This window comes from Nuphar pumila, chromosome 3 (genome assembly GCF_984573655.1).
Source record: "Nuphar pumila chromosome 3, dmNupPumi1.hap1.1, whole genome shotgun sequence".
Lineage (NCBI taxonomy): Eukaryota > Viridiplantae > Streptophyta > Magnoliopsida > Nymphaeales > Nymphaeaceae > Nuphar > Nuphar pumila.
In genome coordinates this window covers 113,365,678-113,393,452 of record NC_143251.1, presented here as the reverse complement: position 1 = coordinate 113,393,452, position 27,775 = coordinate 113,365,678, and the positions used below count along the sequence as shown (strand labels likewise).

Below are 27,775 nucleotides of genomic sequence, written 5' to 3'. Positions count from 1 at the left end.
GGGAAATGAGCCCCACGTGCTTACATACGTGGCGCTCATTCAGACCCAAGAACACACACCTGTGTGTTTCGGGGGAGAACATATAACCTGCTTCGTAGAAAACCTCTAACTTGTGTTTTGTTTGTGTATCTGTTTCCTTCAACAAAAGATGCTCCCATTTCCTTTCTCCCTCTCTAAGACTTAACAATAGAAACGTAGTCCATTGGAGTTCAGATTGCCGGTGACTAATTGATAATTTTCGACACCATGAGGATTCCACAGACAATGGTGCCCTAACTGCCAATGAGTCCAACTCTGCCTCTCTCTCTCTCTCTCAACGGCGATGAGTTTAAGGGGAGGGTGTTGGAGGTGGATATTTTTTTTGATAATCAAGCTGAGGTTAGGCAGACTCCTATCAGAACAACAGCCGCCCCATGTGGCAGAGGGATCGGATCCTGGGCCTTCAGCTTGACACAGGTCCAGCTTACCACATGGGATACCACCTCGTTGGTGGTTGGAGGTTGTTATTTGGGTTTAAGGGAGTTGAGAGTTGTTTGGGAGTGACAAATATTGCGAGATTTATGAAAAATATCATATTTTTTTGCAATATATATCTGAAAAGTTTATAACGTTATTTTCTCACGATATTTCAAAGTCTTGCGGGTTTATTGATTGCAACAATATATCGCTAAAATATCGCGCGATATCACTTTTTTTTATTAACACTTGTTTTTCTATTTTTTAACAAAAGACCCCTCTCAGTTACCACCGGGGCTCCACTTGTCTGGCAGGAGCAGACTTGGGACGTTGCAAGTTCGAATCCCAATGGTATGGTTGTATAACTGGTATGATCTGCCTAATCCCAGCTTTCTCTGTCGAAAAAAAGCCCCTTCTCAGCCGATCCTTGACCCCTCTCTCTCTCTCCGACTCTTACAGGTACAGCATCCCTCTCACGGTTCCTGAAGGATTTCTGGCGTGAAGGATTCCTGCTAATCCATCGGTCTCTCTCTCCTCTTCTTCGTCCTTACCCTCTCCTTCTCATTTTCGTCTTCTTCTTCTCATCTTTTTTATTTTTTTTAACAGAAGCCCCTTTGAGCTGAGCCCTAGGGCCCCTAACCCCTTTATCTCTCAGACTCTCACAGCATCACTCTCACCGTGCCTGAAAGATCCCGGGGTGCTGCTTCTGTCCGGTCAATCCATTGGTGAGTCTCTCTGGGCCCTTTTTTCGGTCATCTGTCCAATTTGGCTGGGAAAGGGCCAGATTGAAGGCCTTTTCTGGCTATTTCTTGGACGATGATGGGGATTTGCTTCTTATGTTATTGTTGTGTATAGAAAATCCAAAAATTTTCTTGTGTTTTGGTGTTCTCTGCTGACATTATTCTAGGATTTATATGGTTTGCAATTGAATAAATAAATTTGTGGATTTGGTAGAGAGACACAGAATGAAATTTGGTATATAGGAAGTAGAGTCGATTAATTGAGTCATTGCTATTTCTCTAAAACTTAAGATAGGTTATGGGACTTCTAGATTGGCCTACTTGTTTAATAGTTTGTTGATCATGGAAACATAATATCCAATTTCTGTTCTTGGCAATTTCTAGTGTTCTTTTTCTGATACAATTTTGATATATATAGTTTGAAGTTGAGTAAGTAAATACGTGGACTTGACATTAGAGACTTTTATTATTTCTTGCACTCTTGTGGTCAATGGTGCTCTGTTTGATGGTTTAGTTGATACTTCTTACATATTTGATGTTTGATACTTCCTAGATATGGTTAGTGGAATTGAAAATAGATTTTATATTTTTGTCATGTCAAATTTAATTGTGTAATTATCTTATTTTTATTTGATTTTTTTATATTTTTCCTGAGATTTTTCCAAAAAAAAACTTGAGAAATATTCAGAAAGTCTAAAATCTCACGAGAAATTCACAGTCAGGAAATTGCCATTTTAAACTTTTGTCACTATGCGTACAGATCTTTTGGAGCCTGCAATCAAAGCCCAATATTGATTTTTGTCAAGGATAAAAAGGAGCAAAATTCCACTATCAACTGTATCCTAACTTCATATTTCATAGTCAATATATTCTTGTATATTTCAACACTACATGGGTACTGAAAATCCCCAACCCATAGGGAAGAAGAGCAACAGACTCTAGATAGCAGAACATCTCATTCAAAAAGTAATATACTTAAATCTATTATTATATATAATAAATCAATAAGGAGAAAACATTTACGATCTCAACCATCATCTCAAACAGCTTTCTGTTGATTTTCTTTTTGTTCACCGTTTCTTTAATGACTCAGCTGCTAATTTCATGTCAAACAAACACCTCGTATCCTCCCTATATCTGTTTTGAACAAAGACCAACACCTTGTCCATGACTCCATCCGTTTCATATGATCTTGGCTAATTCATATTTCTCATTTCAGAATACATATAGCAACACCTTGTCCATGACCCCACTTTCTCATCCCATGGATCTGCTGCTTGTTGGTTGGATTATCACCTCTCTATAATTACATTGAAATTCCTTCGGAAAAGCCTTTTACCCACTGTCGTTTTGACACTCACAGGCATACCTGGATCACAAAAATGTGCGTTATAGGGGGTATTTTAGGTTCGGTTATAAATCCAATCAAATTTGTGCTCATTTAGCTGGGTCTGCTAAACAAAATCATATCTGATTGATAATCAACCTGGATTCAGTTCCGGTATTTGAATCCGGTTTTGACTCAATGTCTGACGAGATCTGACCTGATTAAGTAAACGTACATATAGTTTGTACCATACTCGACATGGAATTGGGATAGGCCATGTTCATCCAAGTCCAAATATCATAGTTGGCAAATTCGTGACTCGGATCCATAATGACAAAAGTTAAAAACGGCAAAATACCGTTTTTCAAAAACTCACGAGAATTTGAAAATTTTCATCAATCTCACATTTTTTGGGCAAAATCTCGGCAATAAAAATAAATAAAAAATATAAAAAATATTTTTATAAGAAAATATTAATAAAAATTATTTAAAAATAAAACACGCTATTTTTTCATGATAAATAGTCATTTTAACATAAATATCATGTTTAAATCACAATATTTATGTTTTTTCATAAATCGCGATATTTTGAAAATCTTGTGAGAAATTGCCTGATATTATCATGAAATTTTTATAAATCTCGCGATATTTGTCACTATGCTTGGATCTGGATCGCCTGACCCTTGACTCGTGAGTCAACAGGTTGACTCCGTCACTCAAACGGGTTAGGACATGAATTTTTTAGTATTAAAACGTGAAAAAAATCAAACTCTCACTAAATTTAGCACATGACATCAATGACTAAGCTATATAAGTATTCAACTAAACATAATTGTTGATGTTTATGATTTTAAAATATATGATTCTTTGTAAAAAAAATATCCTTTTATAAGCATTATGCATTTAAACCACAAAATGTATCACAAAAGGCACATAAGTGGCATGCGGATCGATGGTCCTGAATTGGTGACCTAGTTGGGGTCCTATCCGGGTTGACTTGGGCGATTCCCGAGTCAACTCACCGGGTTTCTCAACTATGCCAAATATGACTCCGAATCCAATTAAAGTAAATCCGAACCGAGTCCAATAATGTTGTGGAGCCAATAAGATTTGGTTCCTATCCGACCCAATATCTGACTATTGTGTTGGATTTGGTTTCCATAACTCCAAACCGGATACAAAGTTACAAACCATTGGCATATATATATATATATATATATATATATATATATATAGAGAGAGAGAGAGAGAGACCCATTTCTCATTCTGCCCCATAGTTTTGAAGTGTTTTATGATATATATGAATTGTTAGATGTGTTTAGCATGCTCGATTTAGTGGGAATCAACTCTTGGATCATGTTTTTTCGATGAAAAAACATATTTTTATGAGTTGGGATACCTTCATAGCCATTGATTTTGGATCACCGAAAAAACCTGTATACAAGTCAGATTCTGGTGATCCAGAAGCCGATTCCTGTTAAAATATATATATATATATGTGTGTGTGTGTGTGTGTGTGTGTGTGTGTGTGTGTGTGTGTGTGTGTGTATTATTCCTTGTATTTGTACCAAAATACCTGATAGGGGTATTTTGGTCATTTCACTATGTACCTTTTTATTTTTAGGCTTTTCTTTTTCTTATTTTTGTTTTTACTTTTTTATTTTTTATTTTATTTGATGTAAGGGACCATTGGGGGCCCCATACAATGGGACGTTGGGGTCCCCAACGATCATATTTATGACCGTTGGGGTCCCCAATGTCTATTGTGGGAGCCCCAATGGCTCTCCCTTTTTAGTGCTTCCCTCTTGTATATAAAGGGGTCTCCCCCCTCTCAAATATGTACGAGTTCTCTCACATTTCTCTCTTGAATAATATTCTTTTTGCCTTTTGGCATTGACCCCATACTGGGTTTGTGTAATTTGCATATTAAGTGCTTGTGTTATTCAGTTCATTATTGAACCTTTTATATTTCTGCATATCTCATTACATGGTATTAGAGAAAATTGGGTTATTTGTAATCTTGAAAGTCTTTTTAAGATTTTTGTAAGTTCTTTCTCATCTCTACCCTTCTTCGTCATCATGGAGCACGACACAAGAGTAGAGCTTTCCTTCAAGCTCAATGAATCAAATTATTTGATGTGGACGTCGACTATGGAGAACCATCTTCGTGGAAAGAAACTATAGGGCTTCGTGATGGGGACCACTCTTGAACCAACATTGAAGCTCACCAAGATCGAAGGTGGTGTTGAAAAGGCTCTTGATGGTGAGGATCGCATTAAAGTTATCAATGAGCATCAAACAAAGGTAAACTTGTGCCAATATTGCTAAGTTTAGAAGAGCCAATAAAACTTGATTCTTTCTTAAGGGTATATATACCCAAAAGGATCTAACTAGACAATTTTTTTGTCAAGAAAAGATTAGATCCACTAAACAAGAGGACATGAGTGTCCGAGATTATTTTAGTGCTTTGTCTCCCCTTTGGGATGAACTTTCTCTTCTTGAGCCCAAATGGGTGGCTCCATAAGATATTAAATTAAGAAGAAAACAAATTAAAAAAGAACATTTCTTTCAATTTCTTCACGGTCTTAGACCAAAGTTTGAACAAGGGCATCCCTTCTTCATATAAACAAGGCCTTACCTATTGAAGATGCCCTTGCCAAAGTATGCCAAGAGGGAACTCGTCTTGGTATGACTCATAAAAGTGATGAGATCTTGGTTGTTACTAGGCCGGGATCCAATGTTAAGCCCTATAGGCCTCCCCACTTTGCCAAAAATAACGACTTTAGAAAGGGTGTTATTTGTCACTATTATAATGAACCGGGATATATCAAACCGGTTTGCCCTAAGCTTAAAGGAAAAGTAGTCGCGGTTGGTGAAAATATCCAAAATAAAGAAATGAGCAACAATGAAGGAGACATTAAAGACACTTTAAATCAAATCTCGGAGGCACTTCAATATCTTCTTAAGTGTTCCTCTACTTTGGGTGCCGCCATCACAACCTCCTCATCTTCTCCAGGTATGTGGATCTTGGACCCCGGTGCTTCTTTTCATATGACACCAAGTAAAAATATCCTTTCTAATGTCTATTCCACCCCCACAACATTTTATGTTTCAATGGCCAATGCGACTTCTTTGAAAATTGAAAACATTGAAACATTTGATTTAAAACATTCTTAAGAATTTTTTGTTCCAAAAGTAAGGGAGGTTCCAAAAATCAATTTAAACTTATTTTCGGTCTCTCAAATTACCGATCATGGTTGCAAAGTATCTTTCTCACCTAAACATTGCACCCTGCAGGATCTCCAATCAGGGAAGTTGATTAGGCAAGGCCATAGGAGGGGCGATCTATATTTTATGAATTTTTTTACTCTACCATCAAGTCATTTTGTAATTTTGTAAATGTCAAAAGTATAGAAGTTTGGCACAAGAGACTTGGTCATCCGAATTTTTCAAAGATGTCCCTTTTCTCCTTTTTGGTAAATTCTTGTAATGAAAAAGTTATGACTTGTAAAGATTGCATCTTTGGTAAATTAAAAGCTACTCCATTTCCTCAACGAAGTTTTGTCTCTATACGGCCGTTTGAATTGGTTCATTCCGATGTTTGGTGTCCTTATCCTATTATGTCTAAGGGAGGTTTTTCATATTATGTAATTTTTGTGGACAATTTCACTAGATATACATAGATCTTCTTTCTAAATCGAAAATTCGATGTGTTTTTCGTCTTTAAAGATTTTCATGCAGTGATTAAGAATCAATTTCTAAGTAATTTATTTATTCTAAGATCGGATTTGGGAGGAAAATATATGTGAAATGAATTTCAAACTTATTTACAACAAAATGAAATTTGTCATGAAAGATCTTGTCCTAACACACCGCAACAAAATGGTCTTGCGGAAAGAAAACATAGGCATATTATATAAACAACTAGAACCTTTTTAATTTTTAAAAATATTCCAAAGTCATTTTGGGCCGAAGCCGCCTTAACTTAACATATCTTATTAATAGAACTCCTTCGTCATCTGTAAAACATGTTTCTTCTTTTGAAAAACTTTATAATATGTCTTCGGGTTTCAAAATGCTAAGAATTTTTTGTTGTAAATGTTATGTACTTACTCACAAAAATGATAAGCTTTCTCCAAAGGCTATTGAATGTGTTTTCTTAGGATATGGTGAAAAAAAAGGATACCGATGCTTTGACTTATTAAATAATAAACTTTATATCTCAAAAGTGGTTACTTTTCTTGAAGAAGAAAATGGTTTTGGAGATAATGAACCAAAAGAAAACATTGACTATTCTTTCTTATTTGATTTACTACCCCGAAAAGATGAATCAAATTCAATTGAGACTCTTGAACTTTTCAATAATGTTGAAAATCAAAATGAACAAACTTTTAATAACGAAAGAAATGACTCTCGTGAAAGTATAGATGAACATGTAACAAATAATACTCAATTTTATACTAGAAGAAGTGAAAATACTCATCCATGTGCTTTTGACAAATTTTCTCAAAATATGTCTTTAGAAGAATCATCTCAAAGAAGGTCAAATCGTATCTCTAAAGCACCAAATAGATTTGTGTCTTATGAGTATTTTTTACCACATTTTAGAGCTTGTTTATTAGCCATCCACTCTTTTTATGAACCATCTAATTACAATGATGCTAAACAATATGCACATTGGAATGAAGCCATGGAACATGAACTTAATGCACTTAAGAAAGCTCAAACTTGGGAAATTGTTAATCCTCCTCAAGGAAAGAAACCCATAAGATATAGATGGGTTTTTAAGGTAAAAACGAAAAGTGATGGCTACTTAGAAAGGTATAAGGCTAGATTGGTAGCCAAAGAATATGCACAAGAGTATGGGGTAGATTATGATGAGACGTTTGCTCCGATAGCTCGAATGACAAGTGTTCAAGCTCTTATTGCAATTGCTTCTATTCAAAAATGACATATTTATCAACTTGATGTTAAAAATGCTTTTTTAAATAGAGATCTTAGTGAAGAGGTTTATATGGATCCTTCTCTTAGCATGAATTTAAATGAAAAAGTTTTGAAACTAAAGAAAGCATTATATGGTCTTAAACACGCTCTCAAGGCTTGGTATGACAAATTTAGTAATGTATTAATTAACTTGGGTTTTGTCTCATGTTATACTGACACTGCTCTTTGTTAAGAAAACATGTGATTCTATTGTAATTCTTCTCCTTTATGTTGATGATATGATCATCACAGGAAGTGACAAAGAGGGAGTAAATGGCATTAAGTCTATGTTAAAGAAAACTTTTGATATGTCTGACTTGGGTTTTCTGAGATATTTTTTAGGTATTGAGGTGGCCTATTCACAGAGAGGATATATTTTATCCCAAATGAAGCTGGCAGCAGACATTTGTACTAAGTCAAAGATTTCAGATGATAAGAAAGTAGAAACTCCTAAAGTTATAAATGTCAAATTAAGATTTGAAGATGGTGTTCTACTTGATGATCCTACTCCTTATCGACAATTAATTGGATCTCTTACTTATTTGTCCATCACCCGACCGAATATCTCGCATGTTGTTCATTCAGTAAGCCAGTTCCAGCATGTTCCTACGACAGTTCATATGGCAGCTGTCATGAGAATTATGCGATATATTTTTATCTTCTTCTGATTTAACTGCTTACACTGATGCAGATTGGGGAGGTAATCCCAATCATCGAATATCAATTACTGGTTTTTGTATTTTCTTAGGGGATTCGCTTATTTCTTAGAGGTACAAGAAGCAACAAAAAGTATCATTGTCATCAACAGAAGCTGAATATCGTGCCAAGACGACTACAACCATGGAGATTGTATGACTTAGAGGTCTTCTTTGTGACATGGGGGCCATCATCTCAACTCCTTTCAAGATGTGTTGTGACAACAAAAGTGCGATCTACATTGCAAGCAATCATACTTTCCATGAGCGCACAAAGCATATTGAAATGGACTGTCACTATGTTCGAGATGAATACCTCAGAGGGACTATTACATTGTCTTATATTACATCAGAATATCAGTTGGCTGACTTCTTCACAAAAGCACTTCCAACTCCTCGTTTTTTGTTTATTCTTAGCAAACTTTCGGTTTTCTCCCCGTAAAGTTTGAGGAGGGGTGTTAAAATATATATATATATATATATATATATATATATATATATATATATGTATATATATATATTATTCGGTGTATTTATACCAAAATACCCAATAGGGGTATTTTGGTCATTTCACTATGTACCTTTTTATTTTTTGGTTTTTCTTTTAATTATTTTTGTTTTTACTTTTTTATTTTATTTGATGTAAGGGACCATTGGGGGCCCCACATAATGGGACGTTGGGGTCCCCAACATCCATTATGGGAGCCCCAATGGCTCCCCCTTTTTAGTACTTCCCTCTTGTATATAAAGGGGTCTCCTCCCTCTCAAATATGTACGAGTTCTCTCATATTTCTCTCTTGAATAATATTCTTTTTGCCTTTTGGCATTCACCCCATAGTGGGTTTGTGTAATTTGCACATTAAGTGCTTGTTATTCAGTACATTATTGAACCTTTTATATTTTCGCATATCTCATTATAGTTCCCAGTAAACAAAATCTATAGATCACATCTATGGTGTTGTTAGAATGTGGGTTATATATATATATATATATCTATATATATATGTACATGTTTGTAATATGTAGTACCCTACAAGGGTATTTTTGTCTTTTTAACCTATGTAAATTTTGTAATAGGGGCCCTTTTTTTATTTTTTATTTTAAGTCGTAATATGTTATATTATCAAGGGCATTTCTGCCCTTGAAAAATATAACAACCCATTGGAAACTCCATCAACTATATTGGGGAGCCTTTTGTTAAAAATATATATACATGTCTCTCTCTCTCTCTCTATATATATATATATATAAATTATGTAATTCATTTGTAATACCCGATAGGGGTAAAATAGTCTTTTCACCATTTCTCGCATATTCATTTTTTGAATATGTTTTTATTTCTTTTTATATTTTTATTTTATTTTTCTTTGTTATTTATTTTGTCTTTTAGGCATTGAGGGGCCCACCATATACACGTTGGGCCCTTTCAATGGTCATACCGTTGGAGGGGTTCCAATGCCTACATGGGAGCCCCTCCTTGGGTCCTCTCTCTTGTATAAATATGGGGTTATCCTCCTTGTATTTGTAAGCATTTTTCAAGGCTCTATTTTTTATGCTTGTGTAGCTTTTTTATTGTCCCTTTGTGGACTTCTTATTTGATTGCTGTCGTGCTTGTCCATTATTGGGCGAGATCTTTCTATTACCTATGTCAGAAATCCAGAATACGTATCCTGGATGAAGCGAGATCAGACGTTGGTTGCCTATATCACTTCTACATTGTCACAGGAAGTGCTTGTGGCAATTCCAGATGACTGCTCCGCATTGCAATTATGGCATCGATTGGTTCAGACATATTCTCAAGTTTCTCAGGCCAAAATATTATTTTTGAAGAAAGAGTTTCAAATGTTGAGAAAGGACTCCATGACTATCATGGAGTACTTGAACAAAATGAAGACCATTACAGATCAGTTGGCCATCGTGGGATGCACAATTAGTGACAAAGATATGGTGCAACAAACTTTGAGTGGGCTGGGATTGGATTATCATATGATGGTTACTTCCTTATTGTGTTTGTCAGATTTACCTACCTTTGAAGATCTTCGTGCCAAGTTTTTGCAGTATGAGATGACCTTAAAGGGATTTTTTAAAGATACTCATTCTCAAGGTGGAGCCCACAATGTTCTTGCCACAGGATTTGCCTATGGGCGAGGACGTGGTAGATATGATTTTTGAGATAGAGGGAGTCAAGAAAGAAATGGACAAGGAAGTCGTGAAATATTACCTACACCTAATATTCCTCCCAGTGGGCAAAGGCAAAGATCAATACCGACCTGTTTTCTATGCAATAAAAGGGGGCATATCAAAGCAAATTGTTGGTTTAATCCTCAAAATAAAGGTAAACAGCCAGAGCCAAGCAAGGGGTCAGATAAATTGAAGAACAATGACGAAGTCAATGAGTTGTTACTCTCCGCTCTAGCTGAATTAAACTTAAAACAAAATGATCAGGGCACTTGGTATGTCGATTCTGGTGCAGCCATCCATGTCACTGGTGATGTTGGTAAGCTCCTAACCCGTGTTCCCTATGCTAGTAAAAAAAGTATAGTCACTGGAGATGGGTCTCACCATCGTATTTCTCACATTGGAAACTCTGTCATTCCTATGCCTACTTCTTCCCTTGCTCTTTCAAATGTCATTTATGCTCCAAATATCAAGAAAAATATTGTTTCTGTTTCTAAGCTTGTTGATGACATCAATGCCTTAGTTGAGTTTACTCCTTTTTTTGTTCGTGTCAAGGATCTTTACACGAGAGAAACGTTCGCTAAAGGAAAGCGCCAAGGGAATATGTACGTGCTCCAAGAGAATCCTTCCACTTTGAAGCTCACATCATCATCTTCAGTTTCTTCTAAAAATGTTTTTAGTCTTTCTGAGTGTAATAAGCCAAATTTTTTGCATGGTCGTTTGGGTCATTATAGTAGTCGTTTTATTGAAAAGCTTGTTTCTAGCAGTCTTATTCCCAAGTCAAGTCTAAGTTTAAATGTCGATAATAAGAAATGTTCTAGTTGTCTTCAATGTAAGTCATGTTCTTCCATTTCATTCTATTAATAAAAGAGTTTCAAAGCCTTTTGAAATTATTTGTTCTGATGTTTGGGATCCGGCTCCAGTTCCCTCCATGTCCGGTATCAGGTATTATCTCATTTTTGTTGATAGCTATTCTCAGTATACATGGATTTTCTTTATGAAATGTAAATTTGAAACATTCAAGTTATTTCAGAATTTTCATTCCTTTGTTCAAAATCAATTCTCTGATAATATCCTTTGTTTCCACTATGATAGAGGGGGTAAATTCTCCTCAAATGACTTTATTAAATTTCTCCATACAAATGGAATACGTAGGCAGGTGTCTTGCCCTCATACACCTCAACAGAATGGGATTGCTGAACGCAAGCATCGTCATATTGTCGAGAGTGCAATGAGCATGATGCATGATAGTAACCTTCCAGTTATCTTCTAGGCAGAGGCCTTTCATTCAGCCGTTCATATCATAAATCGATTGCCCATGAATATCTTGGAAAACAAATCACCCTACCTTTCCTTACATGGTGCTCATCCAAATTATCATAATTTGCGAGTATTCAGGTGTGTATGTTATGTTCATGTTGATAGTTCAATGCGACACAAGTTTCAAGATAAGGCCTTGAAGTGCAGATTTGTGGGGTATGCTGGTGATTATAAAGGGTACAGATGCTATGATCCCGTGAGCAAGCGTATCAAAATATCCAGGAATGTTGTATTTGATGAATTGAATTTTGATCACAAGGTTGACACCCTTCCTGAAATTGAAGTTTATCACCCCTGGTTGAACTCTGACCTCTTCTCTAGTTTTGATGATGTTTGTCCTTCAGAATGTAATAAAAGAGATGAGGGAAACATGTTTGATGTTGTACAAACGACTCAAGAAAGTGTCATTTCAGATCCACTCTTGCCTCCCGAAAGGTATAAAGGCATTGTTTACTCTCGATGTGAGAAAGGGATTCTTCCTAATTCTAATCAAGAGATGAATTCTTCTTCTGCTTTTGTTCCATCCTCTGCTCCCAGAAGATCCACTCGACCCCAACATCCTATTGATAGATGGGTAAGTTATGAGAATTTCACTATGGATTTTCAACTCTTCTTAACCTCTTTTGGTAAGGAAGATCAGCCCACGACTTTCTATCAAGCAGCAAATTCTAAGCGATGGATTAAAGCTATGAATGAAGAAATGGAGGCTCTTCATGAATGTAGCACTTGGGAGATTGTTCCCAGACCACATGATCGAAATGTAGTTGGGTCCAAGTAGGTGTATAAAATAAAGTATAAGCCGGATGGTACTATTGAGCAATATAAGGTTAGGCTGGTTGCCAAGAGATTCACCCAGGAGCAAGGTCAAGATTATGATGAGACCTTCAGTCCGGTTGTAAAAATGGGCACTATTCGAATCATACTATCATTGGCTATTGAACATCAGCGGATTATCAGTCAATTGGATGTAAAAAATGCATTTCTACATAGAACTCTAAAGGAGAAAGTATACATGGAACAACCCACTGGGTATGCAGAAGGGAACTCCAAAGAATATGTGTGTCGATTAAAGAGAGCTATATATGGTTTGAAGCAAGCCTCTCGATCTTGGTTTGGCAGTTTTTCTCTTGAAATAGAGAAATATGGTTTTAGTCGTTCGCTTCTTGATCATTCTCTTTTCATATTCAAATGTAAAGACACAATTACCTTATTATTGATATATGTAGATGATATAATCATTACAGGTAACTCTGATGAACACATTGGGCAGATCAAAGAACTCCTGAACCACAGGTTCAAGATAAAAGACCTTGGTAAACTGCGATATTTTCTTGGAGTAGAAGTTGACAAAACTATTAAAGGCATGACACTTACCCAACATAAGTATACTATTGATGTTCTCAGCAAAGCAAGTATGAAAGATTGCAAGCCTCTAAGCACACCCAGTGTACTTCATCAGAAACTCAGTTCCGAGATGGTGATTTGTATGAGGATCCTACAGGATATCGCAGGATAGTGGGGATGCTTCAATATCTCACTTTTACTCGCCCTGATATTGTCTATTTAGTCAATCAGGTATCTCAGTTCATGCATGAACCACGTATTGGACATATGGAAGTTGTTAAACATATTCTCCGATATTTGAAGGGAACTATTGGGAATGGTCTTTTGTACAGAAAGAGTATGAATGAACATAACATGCATGAAGTTCTTGTTTAAACAGATGCAGACTGGGCAGGAGATCCAGATGAGCGTAGGTTAGTGTCAGGATATTGTGTTTTTGTTGGCCTAAATCTTGTTTCTTGGAACAGTAAAAAACAAAGGGCTATTGCCAGATCAAGCACAGAAGCTGAATATAGATCAATGGCAGCTGCTACAGCTGAAGTAACATGGATTAGACATTTGTTGACAGAAGTAGGAGAATCAATATCTAAATGTATTCTCCTATGTGACAATCAAAGTGCCATCAACATGTCATTCAATCCTATCTACCACAGTCGTGCCAAGCATATTGAAATTGATCTACATTTTGTAAGACAAAAAGTCGAAGAGAAGGAAATTGAACCAGAATTTGTTCGGACTACTGATCAAGTTGTTGACTTGTTTACCAAAGGGCTTATCAAGGACCGATTCTGGATGTTGAAAGGCAAGTTGTTCATGGTTCAAAACCATGTACAACTTGAGGGAGGATGAAAAAAAGCGTGTATTCACAACTGGGTTTGGATCTTATCCAAACCCAATTCGAGTTCATCTAATTACATATTTAAGCGCATGTTCATTAAAGACATTAATGGCATATTGCAAATTACCTTTGTTGTGTGATGGGTATTTTCGTACCCTAGTAATTGTAATAGCATGTATTTAATGGGAAACCCAATACCACAGTCTGCTATTGGGAATTCTGCATCTCTCTTGTCTCTCTCCCATTTGGTGCTTGCTCTTGTGTATGAAGCAGGGAACCACGATTTCTATTAGGGGGCTCTTGTTTGGGCATAATCCCGGTGATCGATATTGAAAATGGGCAGAAAATACCAATATAAGTCAGGCCTTACAGACGAGTTATAATAAGTAGGGTTGAGGATCAGCAATGGATGATTCATTTTATCTCTAGATTTGGGTGGTGTGCTGAAATTCTTCCATGTATTAACCCACAGACATGAATAGGATAAACATAATGGCAGCAATAACTGTTAAAATATGTTGATCCTTGAATGTACATATATATATATTTATATATATATATATAAAGATACATATACATATATATATATATGTATACATATCTTTATTTATATATATATAAATATATATTTTTTATCTTCCTAAAATACCCTCAAGGGTATTCTTGTAATTTAGCATTTTACGCATATTCCAATTGGAATATGCATTGTAATTTTTGTCTTATTTTTAGTTTTTTGTTTTTTATATTTTTGGGTTTCGTACCACATTGGGGGCCTCCCAATGGAGACGTTGGGAGCCCTGTGACCGTTGGGGGCTCTCCAACGTCCCCTTTGGGAGCCCCCAAGGTGGTCCCTTTTCATGCTTGTAAATAGGCGATTTCCCCTTTGTATTTGGTATTCTTGAGGGAGCTTATGCTCCATTTTAATGGGGTTTTCACCCCTTCTCCATTATTCTTCAATGATATGTAACTTAGGATTTTAAGTCATATTTTTCCCTTTTTATGGGTTTTATTTATTGGCACATAATGTGCGTGTGTTGTTTCCCTTTAATGGGTATATTTGCACTTTACGTGCATAAGTATGGGTTCATTATTGAACCCAAGGTATTCCAAGTCACTTTCTAACAATAACACGGTACTAGCAATTGCGCATTGTTTATTACTCTTGCGGTTAAGCTAGTCCAAATCTTCTAATACACGACTAAGCTTATATCCTCCAAGAAAAAATAAATGCCTTCAGGGATGGCAGCAGGCAGCTGTGGCTGTGGTAGATGCATTTATTTGGTTATTGTTGTTTGGAGGTTAGTGACTTGGTCTTGGATTTTTTTTCTTTTTTCCCATTATCCATACTTCTTTCCCTCAATTCTTGCTAATGATTTTCTGTATGTTGGAAGTGAGGTGCATTAAGATGAATGGAGGTGCACACATCCCTCTCAAGGGATGGCAGCAGGCAGCTGTGGCTGTTGGTTCAGCTGTTGGTGCACTATTAAACCCAAGAAGAGCAGACCTGATTGCCAGCTTGGGAGAGACAACAGGAAAGCCTGCTTTCCATAAGGTTCTTGAACGCATGAAAAGAAGCTCAGAAGGCAGAGTAAGCTCCATGCTGTTATCTATTATCCACTTGGTTCATGTATAACCGGGCTTATTTAAGGCAATATTTTGTTTGGTTTTCAGGAATTATTTTGAATTGTGGGTCATTAGTCACTGTTGCATTGAATTCTATGTCTTTGATGATGCATGTTGCATCCTGGTTTTTAAGGCAGACCATACTTGCATCAATTTTGGGTCTACAATTACTTAAAAATTTGAGGTTAGAAAGGTCTTGTTATTAGATTGTGCAGACTGCCATTTTCTGGAGTGATTTTCTGTTTTTAGTTTTTCCCACAATGATTTGTCCATTTGGGAAAGAAAACAAGATATTTTCATTGGATTGTTTTTGCTTCACTTTGTGATGGAAAAGAGTATGGGGAAATATCAGTAGAGTTCAGAGTGTGAGCAAATCGATATTAATCAATCAAAAGTACAAACAAATGCATCAATTGATGCCCATTTATGCTATTGCTTGCAGGTAATCGTTTGTTCCATTAATTTTTGTCCATTCTCAAATCTTGTTTGATCTGAGGTGTACACATGGCAAATTATAGGCCAAGGTAACCCAGTAATTTTTTCTTTTTAAGCATGAAAGCTGATTGGAGGAGAAGGATTCATGTGGAGGACCCAGAATGATTTTCTTTTTTGGTTCATATCGCCGACCCCAATTGTTTTGGGATGAAGGCGTAGTAGTTGTTGTTGTTGTTGTTGTTGTTGTTGTTGTTGTAAGCATGAAGAAAGCTGATACCCAATAACAATCACCACTGATGGATCATTAATTTATGGCCTACTAGGTGCCTTGGCTGTAAATGTCCTCAGCCACCCTCTTATGTAACATAGAGGGGCAAGATCGATTATAGTATTCAGACCTATCATTTGGATCGTAGGGAGATATTTTCAGTAATAAGCATTATAAAAAGAGTTGGCACTTGACTTTTCTTTAGCGTTCCACTGCAATGAATACGTTTTGTGGATATACAATACCAATTGGAAATCCTTTGTAGCCAAACATGCCTCATGCTGATGCCAGTTAAAACTTGCAACTACAGGCAGTTTAAATCAGCCAATTTATGGAGATTGTAAACGCAACCTTAGTTGTATCCTTGCATCCAAGAGAGAGAGAGAGAGAGAGAGAGAGAGAGAGAGAGCGAGATGTATTAACTAATATTAGCATCTTGTTTTTTGTTGTTTTTTACTTAAATTTTCCCTTGCAGGAAGTACTTGCAGACAGTCCTCGTGTTATATCTGCAAGTGTTGCTCATGCATGGGATTTGCCTCCACACACATTTGGTGCAGCATATGCAAATTTCATGGGAACAAGAAACTTCTCACCAGATGACAGGCCCCCTGTACGATTCATGGAAACCGAAGAGCTAGCCTATGTAGCTATACGTGCTCGTGAGGTTCACGACTTCTGGCACGTGTTATTCAAGCTTCCTACAAACTTGATTGGAGAGACTGCACTCAAGGTGGTGGAGTTCGAGCAGATGATTCTTCCTATGTGTTTGCTCTCTGTGTTTGGTGGGTCAATGAGGTTCAGTGGAAAGCAACGTGATCTCTTCTTTAGCCACTACTTCCCTTGGGCATTGCGTGCAGGAATAAACTGCACGGATCTGATGTCTGTGTACTACGAGAAGCATTTCCATGAGGATTTGGAAGATGTGAGGAGGAAATGGGGCATCATTCCTGCTACAGACCCTACATTTCTAAATTGATTGAATTTACTTTTATTTTGTAAATTTTGTTGTTGTTCCGTGTTGTTGCCTGAGAAAAAATTGGCCAAGTGAATACATGTTAGAACCCTATCGAAATGAATCTTTTCAGTGTAGTTTTCATTAATTTTCTATATGTTTTCTAGTTCTTGTCAGGAGAACTTGCTTCTTTAGTTTTATTATTTAACATCTACATATATCTTGCATTTGCAACACTAGCAACATCACACCGAAAGCTTCAAACTGTCCAGCAAAAGTAACCCGAAATTCGTGATGCCCTTACATTACAAGGCGGGGCATGGGAAGAGGGCGCAGGTCTGAAGGCATTTACGTAGGAGACAGCATTTCCAATGAAAAATGGTGGGATGGGTTTTCATCTCAACCTTCCATTTTCCCACAATTTTGATTGAAGCAAACTGGCCCTGATTGAGGAACTGTATTAACACGATCATTGTTCTACTATGTTGCAAGTGGACATGGCTTTACTTGCACTGTTTGGAGCAGACATCAGGCAGAGTACCTGATGGGCTTTTCGGTTCTGGATCTGAAATTATTTGAGTTTTGACACAAGTTTTTGTTCTCAGCCAATGAGCTGAGTTCAATCTATTTGTGCATTTCCAGGTAGAATGGCTAATGTGGGCAGACTTGACGGGAAAATATTGGCTGGCAGGAGCAGTTGGTGCACGTCACCTTGTCTGAACCCCAAATGGTATGGTTGTATAACTGGTAGGGGTCTGCCTAACCCCATCTTTCTCTGTGGAAAAAGAAATTCAAAGGTGCAAGCTTTATTTGATTAATTTGACCAACAGATGTATTCAACATGGTCCATTTTCTTAAAAACACACTTTGAATTAAGTAGGTTTGATGTAAAAACATGATTTTGTTAATCATGCGATTTTGATGCATAGTGCACTGTTTAATGTTGAAGCTCTAGAAAAATTTATATAACGCGATCAGGGAACTAAAACTTGATTTTAACTAAATAAACCATATAGATGATATCTATAGAGCAACCAAATAAAAATGTTTTTAATAGAGCATACGGTACACCTGAGGATAGCCAATATTATCCCCAGATTGATCATTTTTTTTTGGTGCAAGGGAAACTCCGTGGATTTCCAAAAAAATTAATAATATATATATATATATATATATATATATATATATATATATATATATATATATATATATATATATATATATATATATAGAGAGAGAGAGAGAGAGAGAGAGAGAGAGAGCTTAACGCACAAGCGAGGTTGCATTCTACCGTGTGCACATCGGAACCAGAGAATTATCTAATCGTGTCGCCAAGAACAAAAAACGCCAAGAACAAAAAATCTGTTATGTTTGGGACTAGCATAATTTCCATTTGGGAAGATGAAAATAAGATATTTGACTAGTCCCTAGAGTTTGTCATATAGGACTTACTAGCAATTTCATGAAAGAAAATATAAGAATTATTTGCAAGCATCACTCGTGCACACTGCCGTTCCTTCTGTATTCATATTTTTTTTTCTGTTCAACATGAGAGAGATTTTTCAAGGAAAATCTACTCTATTCCACAACCTCGAAGAAAATGGCCTTTGAAACAGGTAGATCATAAATCTTACACCCCTTTGCATGAGTGATATGCATGTTTCGAGATCTCAGGCAATGCAGAATCGTGTACACTGCCGTTCCTTCTGTATTTATATATATTTTTCTGTTCAACATGAGAAAGAGATTTTTCAAGGAAAATCTACTCTATTCCACAACCTAGAAGAAAATGGCCTTTGAAACAGGTAGATCATAAATCTTACACCCCTTTGCATGAGTGATATGCATGTTTCTGAGTTCTCAGGTAATGCAGAATTGTTTTATTCCCAGTTCAAAATTACTGTTAGAATTCTTATCTAAGAGTTGTATTTTTCACCGAGAAATCAGAATCTATGATGGAGAGCAGTTAAAATTGAACTAGCAGAACCAAAGCACACAATCTGGACTTGACCCTCAACTAATATTGATGTTGAAAGATCCCGACTCCTCTAACAGTCTGCTACAGCTCTTTAAGACATTCAAACATTCTATCTACAGAATAGAGAAACCAAGAGCTAATAGGTATGAGTTGAAATGAACAAAGAAAATGAACTACATAAATAGGAAAAAGAAAATTGACAAGGAGAATCAGGCCTCAGGCTTGAAACCCACTAGGGTCTATTCAACCTATAAAAGAAAATCAATTTTGTTCACATCAAATACCATGAAAAATTTCATGTATAAAATCTCAAACATGTGGCAAGTGAACGACAACAGCAACAAGGAAAGACAACCAAGAAAAGAACATAATTACGATTAGAGTGAAGGATCTTAACCTATGTCACGTAGATATGACTGCAGATACAGGGATAGGGCCATTTTTATGACGTTTTCAATATGACTAGTATATAAGGGGATACGGAAGGGAGCCAAAATGGAGTATCCGAGTGACATAGACCTTAACCAATTTAAAAAACTATTTCTGCTGGGCAATTAATTATGAACTTATGCATGTGGCAATCATCAGATACATGAATAACCTTAACTGAATTAACACCCACCTCTTAAAAAACATGCCAGCAATTTGAAATAAAAAAAGCATATAATCCACATTGGAAGAATAAACATGACAGCAATGACATGCAGAAAACAAGCAAATTATTAAAATTGAAAGGAATCATTAAATAACACAAAGGCTAGTGTATGAGCAGATACACAATGAATATCATTGATACTATTGGTCTTTGGCCATTTTTTCATGATTTTTGTCACCAACAGAGTCTGCCAATACACGTCTTTCATCTGAAGAAGCAGTGATAACAGGCATCCACACGTCAGAGGTGCACTGTAATATAGTTTGAACTTCTGGATCTGTAGCCATGGCTGAAGAAATCATTGCATCCACGCGATCTAACTTAGTTGACAAGTTATCCAGCTCTCTGGCTATCTCCAGCTGCACAGTTTTAGGTAAAGAAGGTTTAGCTGCACTTTCCAATATTGACTGATAATTCTTATAAGAAAATTTTCAAAAATTGTATATGCTACCTCATCAAGCTGAGCAGATGGTTTAGATGGCACTTTTGTAACCTCTTGGCCAAGAGTCGCTATTTTAGCACGAAGTTCAACTTCCTCTTGATTACTTTCGGCTTCCACCTGCACATTAGATAATCGGTAACTCATTTTCCCAAATGCCAGAACATCACATAGCAACAGCTCACACAGTTTGGCAACACAGAGAGAGAGCATTATTTTGACTTTCATGTCACCAGGAAACACCATTTTTCATCTGTACAAGCTTTCTCAATAGAACACGTGCAAATCTTCAGCATGAATAGCCTTATAGTCATTTCCTGCTAACATAATAAAATTTTCATTCAAGCAAGTAAATCCAGCTTGCCTGATTGTATTAGCAGCTCAGTGTCCGGTTTCCAATGTATTAACAATTCACATCAAATGAGTAAACTAGCTCTATATATTAGTTCCAGTGCTTATACTAGCTGCCAATTAATGACCTCAGATAGACCTAATGAATCTGCACACTTTTAAAACTTGCTTCAGTTCATGACATAAAATGTTCCATCTATTTTATCAGATCATGATAAAAAAATTGTGTAATATCATAAAAGAGCACAGCTTGGTTTCGAAGAAATATTAGGAAACAGGACAAACATAAAATTGTATGTACGAAATGCTGCACAAAGAATACACCAAAACCATTCTTATGACTACAAGGAAATAACAAATGGCTCAGCGGTCAGCACTCTTGGATAGAGAAAACATGGATGAGGCCTGAAATTCTAAAGAAAGAAAGCCAAATATATGCATATTCTTTTGAGAGAAAGAAAGGATGAATTAGATGAAGCTATATATACTAATAACGATCTCTAACTCTAGCAACAACGAAAAGAATGTCCATCACAGTTAGAACTCAACCTCTATAAGAGCAGTAGATCATATTAGTTATGTTGGTTATAGCAGGTTTACTGAAAATTAAAAATTTCAAAACTCTTAACACAAGCACACAATGCATGAATGCTAGCAAATGATAAGGTGGAGGTGAAAATTAAGCTTGCATATAATTAGCAACCCTGAGTATGATTACAAACACAGTCACTTACTGACTTGCAATCCAGATGGATGAAGAGATTCACCTGTTATTATCAAATAAAAAAAAATCATAAAAGTGCATCTTAAACTGCTGTCAGTCAGACAGGGTGATGGTAAATGGCTTCCATGGCATCATGTTATTGATTCTAATAAAGATAGTCCTTCTAAGAATTAGAGATGTGGGCTACTGGATGGACCTTTAGGCATCATGGGTTCAGACACATTATTAATATGGGATTTAATCCTTGAGCAATATCTCTTCTAGGGGGAAGATCTCATTAGGAAGAAAAAAGAAAATATTCATTAGGAAGAAAAGCAAAGAGAAAGTTTAGTTGAATTAATTGAGTTTTTCAGGAATCCTTAAAAAGAAATGCTCTATTCAGTAACCAAGCAGTATATACAAAATCTTATTTGCTTGAAACAAATGCCATGGATAAATAATGTTCCCTGGCATGTATTAGTGTGCTATGCAGCTATGATCAGAGGAGCATAGGGAGGTATAAAAATGACACAAATCTTTGATGGACATTTAGGATAAAGGAATCTAGCGGCTTGTGTGCAGATAAATTGGGTAAAACTCCACTTCTTAATCACACAGTGAATTCGATGATATAATGGACATGGTGTGGCGTCCATAAAACCATGGTAATTTGTGTAAATCCATATAAAGATTATTTCCAACACATGCTGACAACACAGTTTTGTCAGCATGTGTTTTTTTACACAATCCCATGGAAGGAATGTACAAAAAATACATGCCAATGATCACCCTGTGGTGGGAGTTCTGGAGAAAGTAGAAGTAGATCCCAAGGATTGCCACATAACCTTCACTCTGTAAAGAAAACAGCCGTACATGGCACGCTTGGTACAGGGTACGCTAGGTAACCTTTGACAGAAGAAAAATATAAAATCCATATGAGTTTGGAAGGGAATCAGCATCTGATACAAGCTAATCCTAAGGAGAAGCCAGGGCATTAATCTCAACGATTTCTCCCATTGTTTGGTAGTCTTCTTCATCATTAAAATCAAAAGGTAGCAAATAGGCAAGCATATTCAAATTCACTGTCTAAGGATTGCAGCTGATCATGGGGAGGGCTGTAGGCATTAATCTCACGGATCTATTATGTTGGTGCATGCTATTCTTCATCTTCTACATTGATTTCAAATGTGTTAGGAGGGCACCATGTTCAAATCCCCAATTAGTTAAGAGTAGCCAACTGACGTAAACACATATGACATGATTGATACTGGGGTCTCCTTTGTATAAAGGAAAACAACAGAGGCCTAAATAAACCATGTGATATATCTGGTGGAAATTGCTGTCCAAGGAACAAATCCATGGGGGCTTGAAATCACCAATATCATAGATTTCTTATGTTGGTGCACGTTATTCTTCCTTTTCTTCATTAACATCAAAACATGGTAGAACGAGAACCATATTCAAATCCAATAATCCATTGGAAACAGCAAAATTGTGGTTCAAGTACTATCGTTCTCAATAGATAATAAGCATAACCAAATCAATCAAGGAAGAGCTCTATGAAAGATGATGTTTGGGGAATAAATACAAACACAAACACAAACAAAACCATGAATTTAAGATCAATCCATTTGCTCAACGGCTCAACCCCAATATTCACTAAATATTTATTTATAATTCGAGAGAGAGAGAGAGACATACCTGCTGGAGAAGGTGAGTGAGAAGGTCGAACAATTGGGATTTCTCCATGCTGGGATTCGAAGCAAACGAAGGGCGTTCAGATCCTTGTTCCCCTTTTTCTCTAAGCACACATAACAGAAAAAGGAGCTCATGGTTAACATTGACATGCCCGTGGATCGTAGTCACAAATATCGGCCGCGAGATCTTCAAAAACTGATATAATACCGCAAAACATGCGATATTTTCAAGATATCGCCTATTTTTTAAATATCACGATATTTGTAGTTTTATATATTTTTCTGTATTTTAAATGTTTTTCTTATATTTTTAAACAGTATCTTACTTTCTTGCATATTATTAAATTTAAGGCACGTTTTGGGTTTGGTTCGGACCCAGTGAAACCAGACTTGAACCAGATTTTTGGGTATGGTATTGGGTCCGTAGCCAGGTCTAATCAGGTCTACTATAAGAAAAACCATACTCTGACCCGATAAGAACTATATCAACCAAACCCGGACCATTACCAGTAAAACCATATTTTTATCATTTTTACATTGAAAAATTATGGTTGGATCTGGGTCTGGTATAGAATTTCACAAACTATACCTGTGTATTAATCAGACCTTAGACTCCGAACCTGGGTCTTAATCGGGTCTTGTTATTTATCACCATACCTGGACCCTACAGGGTTTGGTTTGGGTCGGGGTTAGGGTAAACCAGGCCCGTTGACACCCCTATTTGGAAACGACATAATGCTGGGAAAAATACAAGTCAGAAAGGAAAAGTGTTAACTTTTTTATTGGTTCCAGACGATAGAAAATGTTTGAAAGGAAAAATGTTCTATCTTGCCTTCATTTTATCAGGAAAAAATTCTCCATTTCAGAGATGATTTTTTTTTTCAGTTTTGAAGACAGTCCTCACTTAATTAGAGCACTAACATTTTTCCAACTTGATTTTCTTACTTCACACAAAAAGAATTTCTTTTCATAAAAAAAAGTTCTCATATGAAATATGAAAAATTATCTTTCTTATGAATTTTTCCCACTTTCAAATATGTCCTTGAATATACCGATATGTTTTAAAGAAACACTAATTTTAATTCACTGCGATTTTTGTTTTTTGTTTTGCTGAGAAAATCCCCATAGGCCATAACCAGACTTATCACTGTGATACAACGACGACTCTGTGGTTCGCTGACAAGGCCCAAGGCTCAGACCAAGCACCACTGGGCTTGGTGGCTTGGTGGCTTGGTGGCTTGGTGGCTTGGCCTTTGACTTGACCAAGTTGACTTATTTCATAAGACTCGGCTCAGATTCAATCTACTCTTTCATTTGTAGACTTGACCAAGTTGCCTGTGAACCTAGGCAAGATGGGAACAATTCATATTAGATAGAATGTAATTTTGGCAGCCAATACATTAATTCTCCTCGCTTAACTTGTTTTGGATCCAATAAACTGGGTTTGGATACGATTTTTTTTATAATTCAAAAAAAAAAAAAACCAATCACCTATCACATATTGGTCGGCGTCCAGTTGGTAAAACCCTTGAGGTCCCCCCGCCCACCCCACCCATGGGGGAGTGCACCCAACTTTGACCTTGTGGCAAGGGAACATGGGATTCGAACCTTGTGTCGTGACATTCACAAGTTGCCTCTACCAGATGAGCGGATCAGGGAGGTTCGGATATGACTTTGAGAAGCCGGATTGGGGATGAGTGTGGGCTCAATCGAGTGGAACCAAGTTGTGTAGACTTGGCTTGATCAACGACCTTGGTTGTTCATGCTAAATTCCGCAAGGACTTTGTTGAATCTCTTAGCCAGATCGGATCAGGTTCATTCCCCATCTTGTTTAATGCAGTTCACGCTCAAGCTGTTAGTGTGGAAATAATGGTTTGAGTCGGGCTTGCCTCACATACTAGACCCAACACAACCCCAGATATCTGGGTTCAAAGCATAAAACTGCCTGACCCGAACTCAACCCATCTAACATGTGGGTCGGGTTTGATCTATGATTTTTTTTTTCAGATATCCACCCAACCTGTCTTGCCCAAGTGTGTATGTATACATTTTTTTACGTATATGGGCCGCGTTTGGGGGCTCCATTTTTTTCCATCTGAACCTGAACCCAACTACCCAAGTGCTTGGTATTTGGGCAGGTTTATGTGCAAGCTCATGGGTTTTGAGATCAGGCACAATGTGAGCACATATTTATTGGCGTTTTAAAAATGAGAATTAGGATGTTAAAAAAGAAAAAAACACATACCGGTAGCCACCATGAATGAAAGGAGCGTTGATGCGGGTGCTCGGCGTTCTCCTCAGTCTATCGATGCCCACGATGAGCCCAAGTCGTCAAGTTGATGGTGAGCAGGACCCCGATCCCAAATGAGAGAAAGAAGACACCTTGGTTGCACTCATTAAGCAACCATGCCTCAATTTATAGTGGGAGAGTGGGGGGTTATATACATGGCATTCATGTATGTGAACCCTTCACATGCTATATTGTTGTTTATGTATTGTTGATTAAAATCATAAAGGTAATCTTAACATGTTAAAAGTACTGAAAATAAATTATATTGTAATGCATAAAAATATGACATTTCATAAAGAGGTGTTCATCTTCATGACTATTGTGATACCGGATAGTGTGTGAACCCACATAAAAATTGGATTGAGATAATAGTAAATAACCTTGATTTTGTGTCTTTTCGTGTTAATGGGTCAAGTGGAAGAATGTCCGATATTTCTGAACGGATTCAACCCTAACTGACCCGGTTTGACACAAGGCACTAATAAAGGCATTAGTAGGGAGGAGGTTATATGAATGTGAAGAGTACTTTAACTCTATGTGCCGACATGAGGTTGAACTCTTGTTATTATTCGAAAAGGAATACAATAACTTCATTGTCATAAAAGATCTTTAGTGGTATCTCAATGGAGTTCACAATCTCAAGACCCATAATGAAGCTTCTAATCCATATGACCTAAGATGAAATCTCATTAAATCAATAATTTTTGCCTCAATGGCTTTCATAAATTTCTTCACTGTCATGCAATGAGAGATGTCACCTTGAATATTCTTAGCCACTCACAATTACAGAAGTAACATATTAAGATTATTTGAACACTTTCATTTCTCATAGACATATTTTTTTAAGCGCTCTCACTTGCGACTGTTTTATTCTTCGTATGAGTGGGAGATTAATCAAACTATACAAGATTCATATTGAAAAGGTAAATGTGAGATCCTTTATTATTCATTTTTTCTAAGATAAGTATAATTGAGTTATTATCATTTCACTTTAGTAGAAACGATAATACTCATAGTTGCTTCATCTCCTTAATTCACAAGGAATTGACTTCAATTGGTGAAACTAACAGATAATGTAACCAGAGGCAATTCAACATTTTACCTTTGAATATGAATATGCTTCAAGAGCTAATATACACGTTTACTATTACACCCTATGTGAATTTAGAACACAATGACCTACATTTGGATAGAATCATTGTTTCATAAAGTCATCCAAAGTGTAATACCTCAATTTTTAAAATATGAAAAATGGTGATTTTTTTTAAATACTTTAACAAATATAATAAAAAAACTCAACAGGTTTAAAATTTAGTCATGCTACTTTTGATGACCGTTCATAACCATAAGATTATGAAAATTTAAAAGGAATAAATTTCAATAAGCATAAAATAAATCAATGTTCACAACCATTCATAATTAATTATATTTATCATTTGAAATAAAAATTAATTAAATAATTAGAATCCTAATTCTTTGAAGATATAGGAAAGGTAGGCTTGGTCCCCATCGCAACCTCCCGCCTTTACATCCAAGCATCTACTCACTTTCTGGAAACCATTAAATTATATGGGTTCAAACATAACATGTCTCGGTAGGATGAAATATCACTACAACAAAGCAGTAGATTAGCGACGACCACATTTCGTCGCTAATCCGTCGCTAACATGGTTAGCGACGGATTAGCGACAACGAGATGACAGTATGCTTACGTCGCGAATATTTCGACGCTAACTGGCGACAGAATTATTCCATCGCCAGGTCCGTCGCTAATTGCGACGGAATAACGAGCGCTATATTCCGTCGCCAATCCGCCGGTACTCAACGTCGACCACCGCTTGGCGACGGATTTACTTCCGTCGCTATGCCGTCGCTATATTAATATGAATAGCGACGAATGGTTCCGTCGCTAATCCATCGCAAACACAAAAAAAAATTTAAAAAAATTTATTTGAAAATTAATTACCGAGAACTGTACAATTTCTATTTCCTGTACAATTTATATTTCCTGTAAATAAAAAACAAACCACACAAAAAAATTCATATAACAAGAATCTACAACAATTAATCGTTCCACCTTAAAATTAAGAAGTTTAATTATTTACAATTCAACAATTACAATTAGGAAAAATAAAAAAAATAGAACTTCTTCAACACAGTCCTCTAATCATCGCCAAGATTTTGTGCGTCTTCTTGTTCATTGTCTTTATCTATCCCTTCAGCTCCACTACCCTGATTATCGCTAGCAGCCTACACAAGAAAAGAACAGTCAGTATTGATAAACAAAATATAATGAAATAAATTACACACTATATGTGATTCTATCATGTGCTCATGTGTGATCTAAGGCAATAAAAAAACTCTATATGTGATTCTATCATGCTCATATGTGCTCTAAGGCAGTCAAAAAATTGAATATGTGATTATAGCATGTTCATATGTGTTCTAAGGCATCTAAAAAAACTCTATATGTGATTCTAACATGCTCAGATGTGCTTTAAGG

The 27,775-nt window shown here is 36.4% G+C and overlaps 2 protein-coding genes across 4 annotated transcripts; one reads left to right on the top strand and one right to left on the bottom strand.

The window, feature by feature from the left end:
- The first annotated feature begins 739 nt into the window (after nt 1-739).
- LOC149843345 (ubiquinone biosynthesis protein COQ4 homolog, mitochondrial-like) lies at nt 740-17,335 on the top strand. Of its 3 annotated transcripts, none has more exons than XM_090001791.1 (5): nt 740-807; nt 916-979; nt 1,063-1,181; nt 15,273-15,469; nt 16,683-17,335. In XM_090001791.1, exons 4-5 carry the CDS (start codon nt 15,287-15,289, stop codon nt 17,181-17,183), a joined length of 684 nt encoding a protein of 227 aa, XP_089857917.1. In that variant the 5' UTR covers nt 740-807; nt 916-979; nt 1,063-1,181; nt 15,273-15,286; the 3' UTR covers nt 17,184-17,335. The 3 variants fall into 3 exon arrangements, with proteins under 3 accessions (XP_089857917.1, XP_089857916.1, XP_089857918.1); XM_090001790.1 differs by lacking the exon at nt 740-807 and adding an exon at nt 15,119-15,179 and having other exon boundaries at nt 858-979; XM_090001792.1 differs by lacking the exon at nt 740-807 and having other exon boundaries at nt 865-979; nt 1,112-1,181.
- A 2,504-nt stretch (nt 17,336-19,839) lies between these two features.
- On the bottom strand, nt 19,840-23,106 carry LOC149843344 (uncharacterized). Its single transcript, XM_090001789.1, has 3 exons — nt 22,987-23,106; nt 20,244-20,351; nt 19,840-20,151 (listed from the first exon to the last, which is right to left on the bottom strand). Exons 1-3 carry the CDS (start codon nt 23,032-23,034, stop codon nt 19,933-19,935), a joined length of 375 nt encoding a protein of 124 aa, XP_089857915.1. The 5' UTR covers nt 23,035-23,106; the 3' UTR covers nt 19,840-19,932.
- Between the last annotated feature and the right edge of the window lie 4,669 nt (nt 23,107-27,775).